The sequence below is a fragment of the Carassius carassius genome, chromosome 23 (genome assembly GCF_963082965.1).
Source record: "Carassius carassius chromosome 23, fCarCar2.1, whole genome shotgun sequence".
NCBI classification, from domain to species: domain Eukaryota; kingdom Metazoa; phylum Chordata; class Actinopteri; order Cypriniformes; family Cyprinidae; genus Carassius; species Carassius carassius.
In genome coordinates this window covers 16923237-16946939 of record NC_081777.1, presented here as the reverse complement: position 1 = coordinate 16946939, position 23703 = coordinate 16923237, and the positions used below count along the sequence as shown (strand labels likewise).

The 23703-nt window shown below is 42.3% G+C and overlaps 1 protein-coding gene across 1 annotated transcript in view; it reads left to right on the top strand.

Moving 5' to 3' along the window:
• The first annotated feature begins 2591 nt into the window (after positions 1-2591).
• Positions 2592-23703, top strand: part of LOC132101391 (mitogen-activated protein kinase kinase kinase 10-like) — a 55906-nt gene continuing 34794 nt past the window's right edge. The window contains exons 1-2 of the mRNA XM_059506318.1: positions 2592-2993; positions 4028-5360. Coding sequence (XP_059362301.1) covers positions 4490-5360 — 871 coding nt within the window. The 5' untranslated portion in view covers positions 2592-2993; positions 4028-4489. The remainder of the gene's footprint in view (positions 2994-4027; positions 5361-23703) is intronic.

The following is a 23703-nucleotide window of genomic DNA, read 5'->3' as shown; positions in this document are numbered from 1 at the left end:
AAGCGTCACTTGTATCGAATGGCATTTATTTATTAAACAACGAGTCTTTCTGGTTTTCCTGTTTTTGACAGTGTAGCCTAATTAGTGAAATTTGGTTTAAACTTTTTCTCTTTGCATTATAAATATAGTATTTCTCTTATAACAAAAACAACTGAATATTGTAGGTTTTATTTTCATTTCCATATCCATAACCATCCGCCATATGGTTAATATACGATTATAGAAGCCATTGGCATTAAACCAGTTAATACTATCGCACACCACTGAATGGGAAAACCAGCGCATTAGCGACTGCAGTAGAGACAACGTTATTTAAATGTGTAAATGACACTTTGGTTGTGTTGTACTGTACAGCATGTTTCCACATGGAAATGAATGTCTTTGATGCGATTGCATGACGTCAGACTGCAGTGTCAAATTTTTGTGATATTTCAAGGCATTTTTGCAACCAGCGCACATGTGGTACGTGCAACAGAAACATTTTACTGTTGTAAAGAAAATCCTTTTTTGTATGTCATAAATTTAGATACATGTCTATCTATAGCACGTTATACTCGGCAGGCAGGTTAGGCACATTTTTTGAGCAGCGCGTAGCACACCCTTGTGATCACTCGTGTTATAACACGCTTGACTTCACACCCTCTTCAATTTGAAATAACACTGGACAGGGTATTTATTAAATTACTTTGAAACGTATTGTTTGTCAACTGAAACAAGTTGGTAAAGCATTTATTTATGTAATTTTAATTGCTTTTAATTACTTTCATTTATTAATATTAGTCAACAGATTATTTTTACCAACGCTTATGCAAATACTTTGCAGTCTGTAATGTTTTGATCTTTATAAAAGTTATTTACACTTATATTCAAATTAGATTTTAATACTTGGGTAAAACTGTCATAGTTTAGCTTGTCCTATGTCCTTACACTGTTGTAAATGTTATAAATCAAAAAGTTTAAACTTGTGCAGAATCTTATTGTAGAAACAGATGTGTGTCTAGAACTGTAACTATAAACAAAAAAAGTGTCTTGTTTATTAAGTGCAGCCAGTTTTAAAACGAGCTCGTTTTGTGCAATAGATAGTTTTATATTTGAGAATAGATCAACAAACATAGGTCTCGCAACAAGAAGTGTCCTTGAAAAAGAGACCCGGTATCTGTGGACTCTGACACACACACAAAAATTAATGATCAGAAACCATTTTAATGGAGATTCACATTTAAATATGCCAGCCTTAAAAATGTGTGTGAATTTCCATAAGCAAACCTTTTTGAAGCGGCCTAGTGAATTTGCATGGCCATGAAAACACGAGAGCAATGTGTGCTGGCATTATTCACTACCATACAACAGGTTTTAAATGTCTTTAAATTACTTTGCTTTAAAAAAATAAAATAATAATATCTAAAATAAATAAATGAATATAATATATTTAAAAAAAACCTTGTCCTTGGGCTATCACACAATTTCTAATTTAAATAGTAAAAGACTCTATGCATGGAGTACAGTGCTGGAGAACAATTGTTGATGTCTATACCAAGTTTGTTCAGTTTTTCAGAGCAAAACATTTGTTATCAATCCTCTTTTTTGCTTTAAAATCACCATCTAACTGCATCCTCTGAATTAATGCCATTATCTGCCATGAATCCCTTTGACTCTGTTAATGCAGGAAGATTTGGTAAATGGGACTGGGATCTTATGTCCTCTATTCTGATAGCTCAACCAACTTAGTCATGGCAGACAAAGTGTGTACTAAAGAGAACAGGACCTTAAGGCATGATGATGACTACAAGAAGCCAAAAAGAAAAACTGCCATTGATGTGATCCAGAATCTCACCAGGGGGCAGTGTGACATAATGGAGCAAAGCTGTTCTCCATATTGTAGGCTACATGTTGCGCAGGTCTGCTGAATTTCCATCTACCTGACTCAGAATATCACTTTATAATCTTTATTGTCATATAATCATATGATAATAAAGATAATAAAATTGTTTTTTTGTGTAATGAAAAAATTGAGATCCTAATGTACAGAGTTTCAAGGACAGCAAATGACTGAATTAAACCCATCATTTCACATATCATTTTCTGTCTCAGGGCAATAAAGAGGACTTCTAATGAAGTTTCCAATAATATAAAGTTTTTGCTGCTTATTGTGTTTGAGGAAAACGTGATATAGGCCTGTTAAACGTTTGGGGAATTATGTTTCAGATGGAAGAAAGATAGAAAAATATGTCCACAAAAATATTGCAGCAATATTCAGTATCAAAACACTGATAATAATAAGAACCATAATTAGTAGCCTCATGGATTGCCAATAATAATTAATTAAAATTGAGCTCCAAATCAGCCTGTTATTGGAACGCTGAAAAATCACGTGACGCCCAAAACCAGAGAAAGGGCTGATGGAAATAATTACATTTAAAAACATGAATAAAGAAAATACTTATTTTAAATTATAGCCTAATAATATTTTGTTGTGTTACGGTCTCTGTTGTGGTTAGTAAGTATGCTATCTTATATAAAATGATCCTTAGACGTTCAAATTCCCACCATAAACTCCATTTCCCAGAATGCCCTACTGCCTTCCACCCCCAGTCCAGCCGGTGTATTTGGATACAAAGTCAGCCTAGGAGTTGACAGCCCGGGCGGTCCATGGAATAGATCGCCTTTCTCACAGGGAAAGGAAACAGGGGAAGAAACTATTCGACTGAGATGAAGGACAGACCAACTAACTGACCCAGCTGAGAGCACGATTATAAGAGCATCCTTCAGAGGAATTCGATGACACAACAAATGGGGAATATTTCAACGTTATGATACGCCCATGCGACGAGCTGTGTGGATGTTGTGATGAACGGTGAATGATCCAGGCAACCGCAAGCACATCCGAATTCAGAAAACCGGTTGATTTGGCTGGAGGAACGCATGGATAGGCTACTTTAACACTGATCTCTGGATTAAAAGAAATATTGTTGCAGAATCTAGAAAGGAATTAGGTGGATATCATTATTACTATTATTGCTATTGTTAGGTAGTAGTAGTATTGTCATTGTAAAGATGGTGTACACATCTTATGTGTGCTTTTATTTGGACAACATAAACATATTATGGAGAATTTTGTCGCTTAATCGCAACGACCTGGATAAAAGTCACCTTTATGGAAGCCATCAGCATCACTCTCATTCTTTATAGAAATATCGCTGTATTATAAAAATCCAAGTTTCGTTTAGCTTGTTATATATTTCTATTTATATACGCACCTGACTCCAGCTTGATGATTCAACTGCTCTATGAAAATAAAATGTCTAGTGTTAAAATGACAATTATGGAAAATGAGGACGAGATGATCGAAATAAGCACTTGCACATGCGGTTCATAGAAATAACACGAACCGTCCGTCGCTTTGGGTTATGACGTGGATTCATTTGTAAACAGTAGACTTGTAGTTGCTATAGTAGCTTATATTTATCGATTAAATGTTAAAATGCCGGATATATTCCTTATCGCGATAAATATGTGGCGTACATTATGTCGATTAAAGCTAATGACAGCCACGGCTCTGCCATCTCTCTGTTGTGATTCTCAACTTAAAATGGACGCGCGCTTTCCTTAAACGGTCTTATAGCGTTCTCAATGTTTGTAATTTATACAACACAAGAGACACGTGAAGTGAATATCACACATGTGCAAATAATTGTGGATATTTTGAGATCGCGAACTGGTGCGTCTCTGAGAGTCAGAGCTGAATGTTTGAGGATGCCTTAAGCCTGCGTATGCATGTGTTTAGGGCTATAAATATTCATTAACATTCATTGCAAAAAAAGAGAAAGTTTAACATCTTTGTACATTTACAAATATGAAAGTTTTACATGGGTCAAAGGATTAGAGGTTAAGACAACATTCCAGGTAGAACCTAACCCCTACTAGAACATGATGATGTGTGATGTAAGGCAAATTATCAGAAGAACCATCTAGTTACTGTGTTATCTTTAATAATATTTGTTTACTTCTGAATCCTGCTGTTAAAAAGAGAAACCAAGCAAGCAGTATCCATGGCCTTTAGTGATTCTTCAGAGGGAAAAGCCCAATGCTGCATCAAGTAACCAAAAAGATATGTTTATCACACCTTGATGGACTGGATATTCTTACCTAATCTTAAGGACTTTGGTTTCTCTAGCAAAACTATTTTTCAGTGTCATCATCTATAAATCTATATAACAGTGGAGCATCATCATATGAGAGCTATTTGCATACACTGACTGACTGAAATGGCTCTATAAATGTTAAGACACACACAAAGTGTGCTGTGGACAATCCAAGCAATCGGTGAGGACAGTGCAGGGGCAGCCCAGCAAAAGCTTTACTTATTAATTTTGTTAATCATCAAGAAGGCCTGCACTCAGTAGATGGGCTCTGCATGGATATTGTGCGCAAGTTGACAGAGGGCCTCCTCCAGCTTTTGAGACCACATCGCTGACCTGAACACTCAGTGATGGACCCATATACAAGACTGAGTGGAGTAGGAGCTGGAGGTGGTGGCAGTGCTGCTCCGCTACCTTGCAAAAGTAGGGTAGGTTCCTGTGGACCCCGAGTTCCCCCTGCCCTCCCAGCAAATGCAAACTCAATACCCTGCTTGACACACAACAGCAGCAGCCAGAATTCCTCTACAGTGGACTCTCCAGATTCCCATCTTCCTCATCATCATGAAGGCATTAACACATACTGGACAGCTGTCTTTGATTATGAGGCCACAGCGGACGAGGAGTTGACCTTGCAACGTGGCGACCTACTGGAGGTGCTCTCCAAGGACTCAAAAGTGTCTGGAGATGAGGGCTGGTGGACTGGCAAGATCCAGGACAAGGTGGGCATATTCCCAAGTAATTATGTGACCCGACGGGACACCAGCTATCCAGCGTTGCCTCCGGGAGGTCTGGTCGGTGGGGAGTCGCCACTGGAAATTGATTTCTCAGAGCTGTGCTTGGAGGAGGTGATTGGGGCTGGAGGCTTTGGAAAGGTGTATAAGGGTTTGTGGCGAGGTGAGGAAGTAGCTGTTAAAGCAGCTCGTCAGGACCCAGACGAGGACATCAGTGCTACAGCAGAGAATGTGAGGCAGGAGGCCCGACTATTCTGGATGCTCCGACACCGCAACATCATTGCCCTCCAAGGTGTTTGCTTGCGGGAGCCAAATCTTTGCCTGGTTATGGAATATGCCCGTGGCGGGGGACTTAACCGGACACTTGCTGGGAAGAAGGTGCCTCCTCGGGTACTGGTGAATTGGGCAGTGCAGATTGGGACGGGAATGGACTACTTGCACAACCAGACCTTTGTACCAATCATCCATCGAGACCTCAAATCAAGCAACAGTGAGTAATGTTTCTTTATAGTCCACAGCAAAAATTGTACCTTCAGGGGTACAAGAACTTGTCACTGGGTAAGTATACTTTTAAAGCGACAACTTTGCACCTTATCTGTGCCTAAAAGTCCATATTAGTATATTTGTAATAGTAAAATGAACGCTTAAGGTGCAAATATGTACCTTTAAGGTTTCAAAAGGATACAAATTTGTCCCTTTGAGGCTACAACCCCAGCGACAAACTGTTGTACCATTAAGGGTACAACATTTGCACTTTTTTCACAGTGTTCTGATGCACTCAACACCAACACCTATTCATACAAAGTAACATATTAATTAAGGGTAAGTGTCTTTGGGACACTTCTGGCATGACCGATACAGTCCCAACATAAATGCAGTGCATCAAATATAGAATTCTGTATTCTGAAATTTGCGATGGGAATTATGGGTTTTGCAAAGGTAGACTGTGGTGACAGAACAAAAGGAAAAGATGCTGTGTGTGGATGTGCTCAAAGCCTCTTGTTGTGGCATTGCTTCCTCTTCTTAAGGAGAGCTGCTATGCTCTGAAAAACGTTGGGCTATTTTTGGTCCTTTGTGCTATTTGCTGCTAAGCACAGTTGGAGTTGTTGTGGGAAGAAAGAAGAGTGTTGCTGAATGAATGAGTATGGATGCACTTAGGAAAAAGAACACTGCACGCAAGATACTAAGGGTACGGCGTTTGCAGGTTTTGCAGTAGCAGAGCTTGACAGACACTCAAGAGAAGATTTAGCAAAGTCTGCTAATCCCTGTCCTTGTCAAATCCATGAAAGCAGTCATTCCAGTGCTGCTCCCTCTCCCAGAGATGGGATGCATGTTTATCGTGCGCCTTTAGACAGAGGAGGGGTGAAAGCATTAGCTGTCAGAGTTTAGAGTTTCACTGCTTCTCATTATCCAGGGGCTCTGAGCTCAGGTGTCCTCTTCAAACTGAAGGCTTTCTTAGAGATTGGCACAGCTGCCGTGGCAACAGAGGCGGATTCCAAACCCTCCAGCCTCTTCCCAGCTCCCCTCTATTGCACCCTAGACATCCCCCTCACCTACAGTACAGTCCCCTCTCAATGACACACTGTAGTGGGATTGTGTGTATGGTACCCTTTTACCTCACCATTAATTGCATTCCCTTACAAGTGTCAGCATTTGTAACAAAATGTAACTCTGCTATTTAAATTTAAGCAGTCAAAATAAAATAGCCCTTCACAATTTGTGTAAATCAACGGTGCTTTGTAAATGTATGATAATACAACAATTACACAAAGACATTTACATTAGCATACCAAAATTACTGTAATAGCTGCCTCCCCTCATGTTGCCTGGGGGGCTAATTTGAACATACTTGGTTTGCTGGTTGTCAGTGCATCTGAATAACAAGGATAATCTGATTAGTGTGACCTCCCTTAAAGTGATGTCACTCTGTGTGTGTGAGTTGATTGGCTGAAGTCGGTGGTCAGTCCTTGTTGTTAACTGAGCACACACTGGACTTATATTACCGTTGTTAAAGAATGGCCCACACACTGGCAAAAACAAAAGAGAAATGGGGATCAACTGGAAGGGTGACTCAGCTGAGAGTAATGCTAAACCCCCGATCACCTTCCCCTGACTCACTCCTCAGGCAGGTCTTTACAGGAATGGCTGATGGCTAATGGCTAACTCACACTGTCTGGTGCTATCAAACTGTTGTGGCACATGTTCAGTACTTATTTTCAACCTAAGGGGGGGGGGGTCCCTAATGATATTTAATTCATTCTAACTTAAGTGCACTGTTAAAGAGTTGAATTTTCATGGTAAACATGGCCGAAGTAAAAAAAAAAATGAGTTGGATGTATGACAGAGTATTTCCGTTCCAAATACACTCCTTCAGGGTTTGTATAACCCTGGTGGACTGGCAAGATCCAGGACAAGGTGGGCATATTCCCTAGTAATTATGTTACCCGACAGGACACCAGCTATCCAGCGTTGCCTCCGGGAGGTGGGGAGTCGCCACTGGAAATTGATTTCTCAGAGCTGTGTTTGGAGGAGGTAATTGGGGCTGGAGGCTTTGGAAAGGTGTATAAGAGTTTGTGGCGAGGTGAGGAAGAAGCTGTTAAAGCAACTCTTCAGGACCCAGGCGAGGACATCAGTGCTACGGCAAAAAACCTGAGGCAGGAGGCCAGACTCTTCCGGATGCTCCGACACCGCAACATCATTGCACTACGAGGTGTTTGCTTGTGGGAGCCAAATCTTTGCCTGGTTATGGAATATGCCCATGGCGGGGGACTTAACCGGGCACTTGCTGGGAAGACGGTGCCTCCTCGGGTACTGGTGAAATGGGCAGTGCAAATTAAGACAGGAATGGACTACTTGCACAACCAGACCTTTGTGCCAAATGTTCAGTACTAATTTTCAACCTAAAGGGGGGGGTCTAATGATATTTAATTCATTCTAACTTAAGTGCACTGTTAAAGAGTTGAATTCTCATGGTAAACATGGCCAAAGTTTAAAAAAATGAGTTGGATGTGTGACCGATTATTTCTGTTCCGAATACACTTCAGGGTTTGTATAAGTTTCAGAAAGTTTTTTCAAATATAGCATTGTATGATGTCATAAATGGCAGAATTCTCCCAGAAAAGCATGTGCACACATCAACCAGGGGTGCGTATCCCAAAATAATTATTAGTAAACTATATACGGTAGTTCCCTTTAACTCTATTAGTAATGATGGTACTTGCGACCATATTTGCTTTTAGAAAACATACCCTAGAACAAGAGCACACCTATCAACATGTTTATTCGGGTTGCAGGGCTGCACAGTAGTGATGCGCGGGTCTGCATTTTTTCCAACCCGTGGGTCTCGCTTTTCTAAAATTATTTGGCACGCCCCAGCCTGCCACCGCAAATAAAGTCAAATTTCTTGACCCACCCCGCGCATCGGGGACATCACGGAATAACATTGCTGCTTAGACCTTCGTACTGTAACCTTATCAAAGAACCTAATAAAATATGATAATATATATTCCAAATATTTAATATAGGCTATAGGGAATTATACTAGTGATGGTTCGTACGTGAATTAATATTTTAGGTGAACAAATCGTTCCTGTACACCGAATCCATTGACTCATATTTCTCGTTCACTGAAGTTCTTTCCTCCAAAGCAGCGCACAAGCTCGGCGCTATTAGCAGCGCATGCGCAGCTCGTGAACAGCTCTGTGAACTGTTTCATCCTGTCAAAGAGTTACTCAAGATGTGACGGAGCAAGTGATTTGTTGAATGTAGTGAACGAATACGATCTTCTCGTCGGTGAACGAGTTCAATGAACTGATACATCTCGTTCGAGAACGAAATGAATGAGAGCAGTGGTTTTCAACCTGTGGGCGGTGGTATTGCAGGTGGGCTGCCAATTACTATTAAAATAAATAATAATATTGTTAATATATGTAAAATGTCTAAATCATAACATAACATCATTTCATATATATAATTAAATAACAAAAAAATAAATATTAAACTGTAACTAAGTAATAAACCACTAATTTTTTTTTTTTGCTGCATATGCAACAGAACAACAAATTCAAACATGCATAAATGGCTGTCAACATAAATGACTGTCAACGTGTTCCCTCCTGACTGCTTGCTTCTCTGGAGAACAGAACAGACTGGGCATATGCCTACGTAACTCCAGGTTCACACACTGTCTGTGATGAGCCTTTTTTCTGAGCCCATGTTAACGGATCAGAGCGTTCACACGGCACGTGGTAAAAGGCTAGAAAAAAAACTATAAGTAATATCTAGCCCATGAGCATAGAGAGATTTGTGAGTGCACAGGACGCAGTTTAAGTGAGAGGAGACGCGTTTTAAGTGCGCACACTCTCCGTGCGAGAGCAGCGTGTATCTGAGCAAGCACTTCTGGTTTTGTGACAAAGCAAAGGAAATCTGCGTGGGAGCTGAGAGATTCGCGCTTGTGCTTTATTTTAATGTGCTGTCGCTGCTGCTTCTGCACACTGTATACGCATTGCAGACGGAGTAGGCAATGTGACCCTGTATAATGTATAACAAATCTATTTCAACACCTGAGGCACCGCTTAATGAGCTCTTTCTAACAATCTAACAATGCATGGCAAAAAAATAAAAATAAAAAAAAAATAAAATATATATATATATATATATATATATATATATATATTAGGGGTGTAACGGTTCACAAAATTCACAGTTCGGTTCGATACAATACACTGGTGTCATGGTTCGGTTTGGTACGGTTCGGTACGTTTTAGATACAGCAAAAAGAAAAAATGAGCAGATAAATTTCCTTGATTTTTATAAAAATGTTTTATTTATTAAAACTAACAAAGTTTTTTTTTTTTTTACATTGAACAATGATGGAGCTATTCTTTACCCATCTTCTATGGTGTTTTCTTAGCAGCATACTGTATAAAACAAAAACAGCTCCTTATAAAAAAAAATGAAAATGTTATATTAGTTATGAACAAATACAAAGATGTAACTTTTTATATGGAACTCTATAACTCTTTATATTGAGTGTGCTTTTACTCAATTGGTTTTCTATAGGGCTTATGTTTTTTGGAACAAAGCAGGAATTATGGTCTGTCTGAAATGAGCTCGTGAAGGAATATTGTAACAGGGCTCAATTACATTAAGCATGTTCTTAAAACCTACGTTTTCCACTACAGCACAGTTACTCATTCCGCGGCTCGCGAGCCGCATGCGGCTCGTCAAGCTATAACTGGCGGCTCGCATAGTAGCTTACAGTATCACACTGCCACTTGCCTTCAGAGCATGTGAGGCGGGAGCGAGCGGGGAGCGCGAGCGGGCGGATCTTGGACAGAGCGCAAAGCGGCAATTTCAAAAGGACGGTGGACGGAGCGTCGCATTTCCCGCTCCAATTTCGCTCTGCTCACACCACGAGTCTGAAGCATGCTCATTCAAGCCTGACCCTGAATCCATTAGTCTTGCACAGTCATCAACAGTAGACTATTTTCAAGTAAAACTCGGCTCAATAATGGAGTTCAAAAAGTAAAATGAGAATTCATACAGGTGTAGCCTATCAATAGCCTATAAGTCGCTTCAGAGTAGCCTATAAGGCGCATCAGTCAAAAAATGCGCCATGAAGAAGAATAAACACATAGGCCTAGCCTCGCACTGGACTATAAGTCGCATTTATTTAGAAATGTATAAAAAAAAAAAAATCTTATGGACGGGACAGTTCTCCTTTACGGACGTGAGCGCTCTGACAGCGGCACTAAGACTGCTTTAAAACTTTCACTGAGACCTCAAACAGAAAGCACAAAGCCTGTCTTTAAATTTGATTTCGTTTTGTATTAATTGTATCTTAATTTTAATCAAGGTTTCATCAACCAATTGTCTGGATTTAATAAGAAGTAAATAGAAAATAGATAACCACGATACGAAGGAGCCGATGTGAACCTGGAGTTTGTCTCATGAATGAACCGAAACTCAGCGTAGCTCTATAGCCTACTTGCCTCACAGACACGACAAATAGGCTATATATAAAGCTTGAAATGTCTACTTTTAAACAAAACAATTCAAAACGAAAGAAAACAGACTGCTCTCCATCCCGTATGAAATGTGCATTTCTCTCAGGCGCGTTCATTACTGCGAAGATCACGAGTCAGCATCTTTCTAGACGACAGACATAAAAAAAAATTAAATGTTTTCTGCTATATTTTACATATTCATAATCATTAATTTTGCCGTTCATTGTGACAGCTTTTAGGGATATTACATGTATGCATCAGCAATATTATATGAATGCATCAGCACTTTTTTTTCTTTTGGGGGCATTTTGTTAGACATGCATGCCAGCTTTCGCTCATCCCATTAAAGTAAATCTGTTCTTAAACGAAAATGTATTGGCCGTGTTATTTCTTTTTTGTGGGATGTCCAATTTATATGTAGAAATGCACATTTGCAAAGGTGACTTTAGTATGTTGTCGTAAAAGTGGCTCGCCTTTTGATTTTGCTCTGCCAATGTGGCTCTTGTGAAAAAAAATAGTGAGGATCACTGCACTACAGAGTAAGGCGCTCGCTCACTCAGTACGCGCTGAAGGCTCGTTGCAAAATGGCTTATGCGTTTAACAGACCAGAAATAGAAGATCCTCCAATAACCAACAGGTCTGGTGTTTGGGTGCACTTTGGATTCCCTGTAAGCTATAATGGTGATGATAGAATGAATGGTAAATAGTAAGGTCTCATATCCGCGGCTATAAATGTAGATTACCAATCGCCGTGGTGACGTCTTTTGCCCTGTTTGAATCCGTTGGAAATGTCTGTCTAAATGCTGCAGGGATAGTTTGTTGTGTGTATGTTTCTCCTTTTTTCCGTCTTTTCCCAGATACTGACACACTAATGTGATGTCGGCGTAAATAAGTTGACATGTTTCAAGTATTCCCGCTGGTGTTTTTTTTTTTTTGTACCCTAGATGCGACATATCGTTGTTGTTTTTTATCCACCACTCTCTTGCCATCACCATTATAGCTTACAGGGAATCCAAAGTGCACCCAAACACCAGGGGTGCGTTCTCCGAAACTACCTTAACGCTACGTCGTTTTTAAGTTGTACCTTAAGAAGTACCTTATTGTTAATACGTGGTTTCCGAAACCTTCTTAGTTAAGTATACCTTCTGTAAGTCATGCGTTCGTAAGGTTGGTCTGGAGCGCTCTTAGCTATACCTTATCGCTGCTTACGGTTCATACCGCTAGTGGCCACCACTACGCAAAAAGATTAATTACATCGCAGTTTAATTACACATAGAAAATTTTATATGAACTTTTACTATAAAATCTGATTTAGAATTAAAATTACATTTTTACTTTACTTTAAAATTATACACATAAAATACTTAAGTTGTTATAGCTTACACCCAGTGTATGGAAGTGTTTTCATTAATAAAGTTTCCATACACTAATGGTTGTTAGCTTTTTTAATTACTATCCTAAGGCACATCAGCTGGCGAACCATTTGACAGAAAAGGCTTAGGAGTCTATATAAAGAAAGATGAGTTTACACAAACTTTATAGCTATGGCAGCGAGACAGCGAGTACTTGTTTTAAATCAAAGACGGCGGCGTCCGCGGAGCCAGTTAGTGTATGTCAACTACTTTATAAGAGAACATTTTAGTCCACTGACTACCATGTCAGAAGAGACCATTGTAAAAAAAATTTGCCTGCCACGGGAGCAAATTCTGCAGCTCTTGCATCTTGTTGGCCCAGATTTGTCAAGACAAACTCGACGGAGCTACCCCCTCAGCCCCGAAATTCAGCTGCTGGCGGCTCTTCGTTTTTATGCTGTGGGGAGTTTTCTGGAGGTTGTTGGGGATGGATATGGGCTGAGTAAGACCTCAGTGTGGCTGGGCGATCTCTTTTTGCGGACTTTTTTCCCCGACATAGTGAATGTCGGTATGTCTCTCATGTTTGCGCTTTTATTGAGGAAATCATCCAATTACACAAATGAGCGATTTACGCCAATAATGTGATACGGCTGGTGGATAATCAGCATACCTTGTGGAGAACATTAACACACTTATGGCCGTGAGGGTTTGGGATTGTACACTTGCTAAATTATAAACACATACTCATATTTATTTCTGCATGTACGTATTTCAATAAGCCCCGATAAATGCAGTTTGTACTATTTCTAAAACGCTTCTTTATAAAGAACATTGTTTTCTCAATACTTTACCTATAACGCTGTGAAGGAAAGAGCACACAATCGATCATCGAGGCGTCGATATCAACCTATTCAGCGCCTCCACCATGGACAGCAACTGCTAAGGTCGAACTTAAGAAGGTTTACCTTAAGCTACATCCTAAGGTATAGTTCGGAGAACACACGTAGCAAAGGTATACCTGTAGTTAAGGTGTACCTTTTGAGTATTCGTAGCGCGCTAAGAGACAACGTTATCGGAGAACGCACCCCAGACCTGTTGGTTATTGGAGGATCTTCTATTTCTGGTCTGTTAAACGGTCTGGGGTGCGTTCTCCGATAACGTTGTCTCTTAGCGCGCTACGAATACTCAAAAGGTACACCTTAACTACAGGTATACCTTTGCTACGTGTGTTCTCCGAACTATACCTTAGGATGTAGCTTAAGGTAAACCTTCTTAAGTTCGACCTTAGCAGTTGCTGTCCATGGTGGAGGCGCTGAATAGGTTGATATCGACGCCTCGATGATCGATTGTGCGCTCTTTCCTTCACAGCGGTATAGGTAAAGTATTGAGAAAACAATGTTCTTTATAAAGAAGCGTTTTAGAAATAGTACAAACTGCATTTATCGGGGCTTATTGAAATACGTACATGCAGAAATAAATATGAGTATGTGTTTATAATTTAGCAAGTGTACAATCCCAAACCCTCACGGCCATAAGTGTGTTAATGTTCTCCACAACGTATGCTGATTATCCACCAGCCGTATCACATTATTGGCGCAAATCGCTCATTTGTGTAATTGGATGATTTCCTCAATAAAAGCGCAAACATGAGAGACATACCGACATTCACTATGTCGGGGAAAAAAGTCCGCAAAAAGAGATCGCCCAGCCACACTGAGGTCTTACTCAGCCCATATCCATCCCCAACAACCTCCAGAAAACTCCCCACAGCATAAAAACGAAGAGCCGCCAGCAGCCGTCTTTGATTTAAAACAAGTACTCGCTGTCTCGCTGCCATAGCTATAAAGTTTGTGTAAACTCATCTTTCTTTATATAGACTCCTAAGCCTTTTCTGTCAAATGGTTCGCCAGCTGATGTGCCTTAGGATAGTAATTAAAAAAGCTAACAACCATTAGTGTATGGAAACTTTATTAATGAAAACACTTCCATACACTGGGTGTAGGCTATAACAACTTAAGTATTTTATGTGTATAATTTTAAAGTAAAGTAAAAATGTAATTTTAATTCTAAATCAGATTTTATATTAAAAGTTCATATAAAATTTTCTATGTGTAATTAAACTGCGATGTAAAAAATCTTTTTGCGTAGTGGTGGCCACTAGCGGTATGAACCGTAAGCAGCGATAAGGTATAGCTAAGAGCGCTCCAGACCAACCTTACGAACGCATGACTTACAGAAGGTATACTTAACTAAGAAGGTTTCGGAAACCACGTATTAACGATAAGGTACTTCTTAAGGTACAACTTAAGAACGACGTAGCGTTAAGGTAGTTTCGGAGAACGCACCCCTGGTGTTTTTTTTCTTCATCGGGGGTGTCAGGGGCGTTGCCTGTTACGTCGTTTGGGTTATTGGGCTACCTTGTTGAATGCATATCATTATATTTCACAATTTTTTTTATTTTCCAAATATAATTAATTAGTCCAACGAACCGTTCAGTGCATAATGCGTACCGCGTACCGAACCAAAAGCCTCGTACCGAACGGTTCAATACGAATACGCGTATCGTTACACCCCTAATATATATATATATATATATATATATATATATATATATATATAATATATATATATATATATATATATATATATATATATATATATATATATATATATAATTTATTTTTATTTTTTTTGCCATAAGTCTATTTTGTTGCACCTTTACTATATTTTGACTTATGTCTGTTCTAGAGACCTTACAACTTTTTGATAAAGCTCTAATTGGTTTCTTTTGGAAATATGTTTCAAAATTTTCCTGAATGATTTTTTAATAACTGTAAAACATACCTGTGTGTGTCAAAATTGTGATTAAAATCGAAATTTCTAAATTGATCAAAGAAATCGCGATTATATATATATTTTTTTCATATCGGACAGCCCTAGTTCATTCAATAAATACAGTTAACAATCTAGCTTCTGAGTACTATGTTATTAACCCAACAATAGCGGGGTCAGTTTTTCATTTTTTTTTTTTTTTGCAGTGGGCCGCGCAAACATATGTGTTTGCTTGTATGAGCCGCGAGTTGAAAAAGGTTGCGAACCACTGAGTGGAGTAGGCTATAGGCCTACAGGGACAGTCGGCCAAGCATGTAAATCTCGATCAGCAATCAGCAGATACAAAGCGCAGTTATAGGTGCACATACACTTGTTTTCGTATTTAGCATACAGAACATAACTCCAAGTTTAATCCCTGGTTCATTAATGTGAATATATAATATATTGTAATGACCCGTAAGTCAGCACTGGCAGCCAGGTGCATCATGGGAATTTGTTTAACGTTCAATTATGAGTTATTTAAGCAAGATGTTTGAGTTCTTGTATTAGTAATGTTATACATGTTCATGTCTAAGTTAATTTGAGTTGATTCGGGTTCATTTACTGCCATGTTATAAAAAGGGGTGACTGTCACCGTCATGGAGAGAGATGTGTAGGGGAGTGACTTGTGATATGGCCTTGCCAGTGTACGTTTGAATATTGAGTTCTGAAATTAAAGAGTAACAGACACTACTGCCTCCTGTTGGCTGGTTTGTTGATAACTCTTCACAAACAGAGACACTCATGGTCGTGCGGTGTATGGGACGCGAGTGCTCGCTCTCCCCGCTAGCGAAAGTAAGTCGCGCCGTATAGGTGCTAGCACCCTGCTAGCCGTTAGGTTAAAATAAACAGTCTAGCTTAGCTCTAGTTAGCCCACGGTATTCGAACAACTGTACGTTGTTACATTGGTGTCAGAAGTGGGATTTAGGCCGTTTAGAAGATGGAGCTATGGAGCAAAGTATAGGCGAAATAGAGCGTGCTCTCAGAGAGAATTGTATCACGCTAGAGCGCCTGACAAATGAGGTGACGCAGAGAAACAGGGCTCCGCACTGGCCTGATGGCGCCAGCGTTCCACGTACTGTGTATCACTCTCTTAGGCATGGGCAGGATAAATCTGCGACTCTCACACCAACACGCCAAATCAGCGTCCAGGCTGGCCTTCCCTCACGATCACCCGCAAAGCTACCACGATACAGCGGGTTGACGCCCCTGGAGCCCTACCTGGCCCAGGTCGATCTGGCTGCTCTCCACGATGGATGGACCCGTGAGGAGACGGCGACTCACTTGGCCCTCGCCTTGGAGGGTTCTGCACTTCAGGTCCTCATCGATCTGTCTCCTGAAGAGCGACGTGATATCCAGGCCCTCACCGATGCCCTTAACAGCCGCTTCGGGCAGAGAACCTCTGCAGAGCAGAGCAGGGAAGAGCTTACTAACCGACGTCGACATGAAGAAGAGAGTGTGGGGGCATTCGCCGCTGACATACGTGTCCATGTTAGGAAAGGCTACCCTACCTTCCCAGCCACAGCGAGGGAAGAGCTGAGCCTCCATGCTTTCCTGCGGGGTCTTACACCTGAACGGCTACGTCAGCATGTCCGTTTGTCATCACCACAAGATCTGAGTGAGGCACTGAGAGAGGCTGAGCGAGCTGAGGAAGTGCTGCAGGCTGGGCCGACAACAGGTCAATCTCCACTCCAGCGCCAGCTAGCAAGAGCAGCAGAACGAGAGCTTGACGGTGTCCAGTCTCAGGAGGAGGTCAGCCGGGCTTAACCAGTGACCCCCCGACGGAGGTCGAGACTAGACTGCTGCTTTCGCTGTGGAGAACTGGGGCACTTCGCCAGGGACTGCCCTGCCCCGAGTCCCCGGCCCCGGGCAACATCACCCCCGGGAAACGACCTTGGAGTGAGGCAGTGAGGGGACCCTCACCCCGTTCTTTGGCACCCCTCCACAATGACTGCCCTACTGTGGGGCGCTGTGGGCTTATCAGAGGATTGTACCTTGACTGTGTTATTGACGGACAGCCCTGCAGCGCCCTGGTGGATACGGGGTCCACCATTTGCTTGCTACGAAAAGGATTGTTGCCAGGGACGGCCGATCCTCTTCCAGGGGACTGGACCCCCACCAATACCGAACTCCTCACCGTCACGGGTGAAAAGACAGTAATGCCTGGGAAGAAACTGTTGTCTGTGGCGGTGGGGATGAGCCAGACAAGCCATGAGTTCTGGCTCGCCGACATCAGAGATGAGTGCATTGTTGGTTTGGACTTGTTGGCCCACTGGGGAGCATGTGTCGACGTGCTGGGGTCCGCACTGTGCTTAGGTAATGAGAGCGTGCCGCTCCGGTCGGGTCGGAGTCATCATGGAGAGGCTGCCGCCCCGCAGCCACCGCTTAGACACCAGTGTTCACTGGCTCCGGCCCCCGGCCGCCATACAAGATCTGCAGAGACTCAAGGGGTGCTCCATGGGAGTATTGCAGCTCAGACTAGTGCATCCCAGTCATTAACACCGCACGTTCCTTTCACCCATCCATCACCTGAGACTGTTGCTGCTGTTGAGGAGTTGGGGCGGCGAAGCAGTGAGCATCTGAGCGTGCTGCAGCAGGAGCAGCTGCAATGCCTATTGAAAGACTTTGTGGACATTTTTGCTGCTCGAGAGGAGGACTGTACTAGAACAGATTTGGTGCAGCATCACATTGACACTGGCCCCGCTGCTCCCATTCGCTTGCGGCCCCACAGACTGCCTCTCGCCAAGCGCCAGGCTGCTGAAGAAATGATCCAAGATATGGCAGCTAACGGCATTATAGAGCCCTCAGACAGTCCCTGGGCTGCACCTATGGTCATGGTGCGGAAGAAAACGGGGGGGTGGCGCCCTTGCGTGGACTTTCGGCGGCTAAATTCGGTCACCCGCAAGGACTCATACCCACTTCCGCGCATTGATGACGCATTGGATTATGTTGCTGGATCCTGTTGGTTCAGCTCTTTGGACTTGCGCAGTGGGTATTGGCAAGTGGAGCTGGCGGCGGAGGCCCGGCCCAAAACTGCGTTTACCATAGGGCAAGGACTGTGGCAGTTTAAGGTGATGCCCTTTGGGCTGTGTAATGCCCCAGCAACCTTTGAGAGGCTGATGGAGCGGGTCCTTAAAGACATTCCTCGTACCCGCTGTGTGGTCTATTTGGATGATCTATTAGTCCATGCCAGAGACTTTGACCACGCTGTCCACAATTTAAGGGAGGTCCTGACAGCCATCCGTAATGCCGGGCTGCGGTTGAACCCGGCCAAGTGTAACCTGCTCACCCGCCAAACGCAGTTCCTGGGGCACGTTGTTAGTGAGAGCGGGGTGGCCACCGACCCAACAAAAGTGGCCACAGTGAAGGACTGGCCCCCACCAACCAACATCAATGAGTTGCGGAGCTTCTTAGGCCTGGCCTCCTATTATAGAAGGTATGTCAGAGACTTTGCTACCATCGCCAGCCCCTTACATCAACTGACAAATAAGGGTCGGCGATTCGGGTGGTCCGAGGACTGTGCGGCAGCCTTCCACCAGCTAAAAGCCGCTCTTATAGATGCTCCTGTTCTGGCCTACCCTGACCCCAACCAACCTTTCCTGGTGGATACTGATGCCAGCAACGTGGGGGTTGGTGCCGTACTCTCCCAGAAGGGGGAGACTGGAGAGCGAGTGGTGGCTTATTATAGCTGCAGCCTTAGTCGTCCTGAAAGAAACTACTGTGTCACCCGGCGGGAGTTGTTAGCTGTGGTCTTGGCAGTCCGTCACTTCAGGCCCTACCTCCTGGGCACCAGGTTCACACTGAGGACCGACCACGCTAGCCTCACCTGGATCCTGAACTTCCGCCAACCAGAGGGTCAGGTGGCAAGGTGGCTGGAGATCCTCCAAGAGTACGACTTCGAGGTTCAACACCGACCAGGGCGGCAGCATGCCAACGCTGATGCCCTCTCCAGACGTCCATGCCTTGCTGATGAATGTCGGTATTGTGCTCGTCAGGAAGAACGAGATCTGGGCCCATCGTCGGCAGCCACAGAGCCGGGTGGCAGTGGTGGAGACGCAGGGCCATTCACCATCGAGCAGCTGAGACAACAGCAGGCGAATGACCGAGTTATGGTGAAGGTGAGGGGTTGGCTGGAGGCTCGAGCACGTCCAGACTGGCCAGCGGTGTCCTCACAGGGGCCTGAAATCAAGTCACTTCATTCTCAGTGGGGCAGCCTGGAGCTCCACGATGATGTGATCTACAGAAGGTGGCAGGCACCCAGGGGGGGAGTAGACCGTCTGCAACTCCTGGTTCCCCACGCTCTGCGGTCGGAAGTCCTCCATTGGGTTCATGGGGCAGCTGGAGCTGGCCATTTCGGGAACTCCAAAACAGTGCGGCGGCTGCGGCGGCTGCGGCAGCGGTTCTACTGGCCGGGGTGTCGGCAGGATGCAGAGCTACATGTTCACTGCTGCGATGTCTGCACGGCACAGAAGGGACCCAGCCAACGCTCTCATGCACCGTTGCAACAGTACCTAGTAGGAGAGGATCGGAGTTGATATCTTGGGACCATTTCCCATCACAGAGGCCGGCAACCGCTTTGTCCTAGTAGCTATGGACTATTTCACGAAGTGGCCAGAAGCATATGCGGTGCCGGATCAGAGTGCTTCCACGTCGGCACAGCGACTAGTGGATGAGATGTTTGCCCGTTTCGGGGTGCCGGACGAACTTCACAGTGACCAGGGGCGGAACTTTGAAAGTCGGTTGTTCAGTGAGGTGTGCCAGCGGCTGGGGGTAAAGAAAACAAGAACCACTCCCCTCCACCCTCAAAGTGATGGACTGGTTGAGCGGTTCAACCGCACCCTGGCCACCCAACTTGCTATCTTGACTAGTCAGCACCAGAGAGACTGGGACCAGCATCTGCCCCTGGTCCTTTGGGCATATAGGACAGCAGTGCAGGAGTCAAGTCAGTGCACACCGGCAGCGCAGAGAGGCCGAAGCGTGTTCGAAGTTGGCCAGGACATTTGTTGGATTTTGTTGTGGGAGAATAGGGTTGTGGGGACACTAACCCTCTTGGGGGGGGGGGGTTATGTAATGACCCGTAAGTCAGCACTGGCAGCCAGGTGCATCATGGGAATTTGTTTAACGTTCAATTATGAGTTATTTAAGCAAGATGTTTGAGTTCTTGTATTAGTAATGTTATACATGTTCATGTCTAAGTTAATTTGAGTTGATTCGGGTTCATTTACTGCCATGTTATAAAAAGGGGTGACTGTCACCGTCATGGAGAGAGATGTGTAGGGGAGTGACTTGTGATATGGCCTTGCCAGTGTAAGTTTGAATATTGAGTTCTGAAATTAAAGACTAACAGACACTACTGCCTCCTGTTGGCTGGTTTGTTGATAACTCTTCACAAACAGAGACACTCATGGTCGTGCGGTGTATGGGACGCGAGTGCTCGCTCTCCCCGCTAGCGAAAGTAAGTCGCGCCGTATAGGTGCTAGCACCCTGCTAGCCGTTAGGTTAAAATAAACAGTCTAGCTTAGCTCTAGTTAGCCCACGGTATTCGAACAACTGTACGTTGTTACAATATGAACTGTCTGACCAAACAATTTAAATATTTAATTATGCAAGAAAACCTTGTGCTTTGTTCATCGGAACAACTTTTTTAGACTATTTATTTAATGCGATCATACACACACTTAAAGTAAAGCCAAATCAGTTTTTGTCACAAGTAAATACGTTAGTTGACTTAAGACATAATACAAGACACTCTTTTATATGTGTAATATGAACAAATGGTCACTGAACAAATCAGTGAATGAATCCGAACGAATCATTTTGTTGAACGAACTGAAAATAAACAAATCTCTTGAAAGAATCTTAAATTTCCACCACTAAATTCCACGCAACATAAATTGATTTTTTTAAATTTTGTTTTTAGTGACCCGCCCCAACCCACCCCGCAAATAAAGTGCCAATTTCTTAACCCGCCCCGATCCGACCTTACACATCACTACTGCACAGGACTTCCCAAAAAACACAGCATTAAGGGAACAGTTTGTTTGGGGCACAAGGGAATGTTTGTTCCTGGCATTTCAGTGACAAATTTTTTACAAACAAATGAAATAAAATTTAAGTCAATAAAGTTTTTGTTCCTGTTTTATTTATATCAATGTTGCAGCTTTCAGACGATCTCCATGCAAAAGCTTTGTCTGCTCGTGACTCTTTAGCTCCGCCCATGGCACACCTCCATCAGCTTTACTGTTTTATGTAGTGAAGCGGTACAGCTGCTATATGTCTTTTATAAAAGACTCTTTAGTGAGTCTTCAATTACAGTATATGTTTAAATTCTCAACTGTGGACATAAAAGTCATTAAAACATCTATTAAGGACATTTAGGAAACCTTTTTGTGTATGCACACTCATTAGAGTTTTATTTTTATTATTTTATTTTTTTCTGATCACCTGATATGGCTGTTCTGTAATATTGATTTTAGTGGGTTCAGTTTAGTGAGTACAGTTCAGTTGCTGGTCATGTGATGTCCATACCATCTGAGCTTTGTGAACATGTGAATTGCCTGCTGTAAAATTAAACTTATCAAATAGTGTCTTACCAGCAGGTGTAGAGAAAATAAATTATTGAGAGATAGACTGGACGAGAGAGAGGCTGGGAACACTGTAGAATAGCAACAATGACCCCTTTATTGCATATCCAAGACAAAGATGCCTCGACAATGACAGGAGTCACTCGCCTGACTGGGGGAGGATATGAGAAAATGAGCGTCTGGACCACAAGAGTTTAGATGAATACAGGGGACAAGAAAATACTAAGGCATGTGTATATATGTATGGCTACATGTCCTGGAAAAGCCCCAGGGTTTGAACTCACACAGAGGGAGAGAGGGTCAGCGGTGGATTATAAGCACTGGGGTCAGCGGGGTACAGGGCAGAGCGACTCATTTGTCACAAATGACAGATGAATTGCTAGTTGTATGTCTTTATTTTAAGTAGCTTAATTTGTAGACCATGGTACCAGCAATGGAAATGTCATGGGGTTAGTTCATAGAGAACATTAAACATAAAACATAAAAAAACGCATAAAAATATACATTGAAAGTCATTTTAGAACATCTGTCAAATGCATACATGCACTTGCACATGACATTACATTACAAACTATGTAGTTATCTAACTGTGACTTATGTTGGTGTGTTACAAGGTTTCTGTTTTTACTATCTCTTTCACACAGACTCTGTATTCAGAAGACTTGCTCTTGATGCTACAAAAAAAACTTTAAAAAAGATGCCTGACAGTTTCACAGTGCCACTGTCCTAAATTTAGGACAACACCCTGCATTCATGAAATGCACACGTCACCCACTTTTAGGTGATCCATTTTTATTTTAGGTGATCCATTAATAAGTAATAGGTTATCCATTAATAATAATAGGATGCATTCCTTTCCCACCGATTAGAATGAGTCAGACAGGGATGGTGGTAAAAGTGGGGCCATGGAATTTTTGCATTGTTTGCACATTTTTAGTGACCATGAGTCATTTGTCCAGCCTTTTATATGTTAAACATTATGAACCATTACCATTTTTAGAGTTTGAGAAGCAATACCTGTATTTAGTTAAGCCATAATTTTCAAGTATAGTACAGAGGGACTGACAATTTGAGAGTAGTGTGTTACTTTTTTAAAATTATTTTATATGTATTACAAAGTTCTGGGTAAGAGCTGTTATTTTCATGCCCTTACTGGTTATCAGGTTGATTTCTTGAATGTTTGAAAGCTTGAATGTTTAATTCTTGAAATGGAAGATTTAAGACCGTTAAAGCTCATTTGTAAACAATTATTATAATTTTTTTATTTAAGGGTTAGTTCACCCAACAATTAAATTCCGTCCGTCTTATACTCACCCTGGAAGCATCCTAGGTGTATGTGACTCCTCTTTCATAATGATCCAATCAAAGTTATATTAAATATTGTCCTTGCTCTTCCAAGCCTTTCAATGGGGTAAGCAGATGTTTGTTGTCAACAGTTCAGAAGATGTGAAATAAAGTGCGCACATCTATAATAAAACGTCCCTCACATGGCTTTAGGGGGTGAATAAAATCCCCTTGCAGTGAATCCATGCATTTTTGTAAAATAAATATCCAGATTTCAAATGTAATAAACATTTTTTCTCACTTTTGCTGACTGTTGGGAACTGGAAGCTGTGCAAGCGGAAAAGATGGAAGATGTATGCGTTGCACGCGCCTCTGGGAAATGTAGGAGCAAAGGAAACAAAGTTTCCTTACTTTAGCAAAGGAAAACCAGTCTGATCTTGGCTTATTTTGAAATCATCCGACATTTTTTTTTTTTACAAATCCTTGTTTTGTACTTTCTAATTCGTGACCAGCGTTTTGTTTTGTTCTCTCTCCACTCTCGTCACTTTACTTTAAATCACATTCTCAGTTTTTGTCATATGTAGAGGAGTACTCTTTATTTTTCAAGTCATTAAATTGCAGTAACTCTTCTTTTATTGTTTGCAATAAATTTGACGTACATTTTTGTTTTGATTGCATTTAGTTGATGAAGAGGTTGACATCAATCAGTAGATCGCTTTCTCCCATGTCCTCAC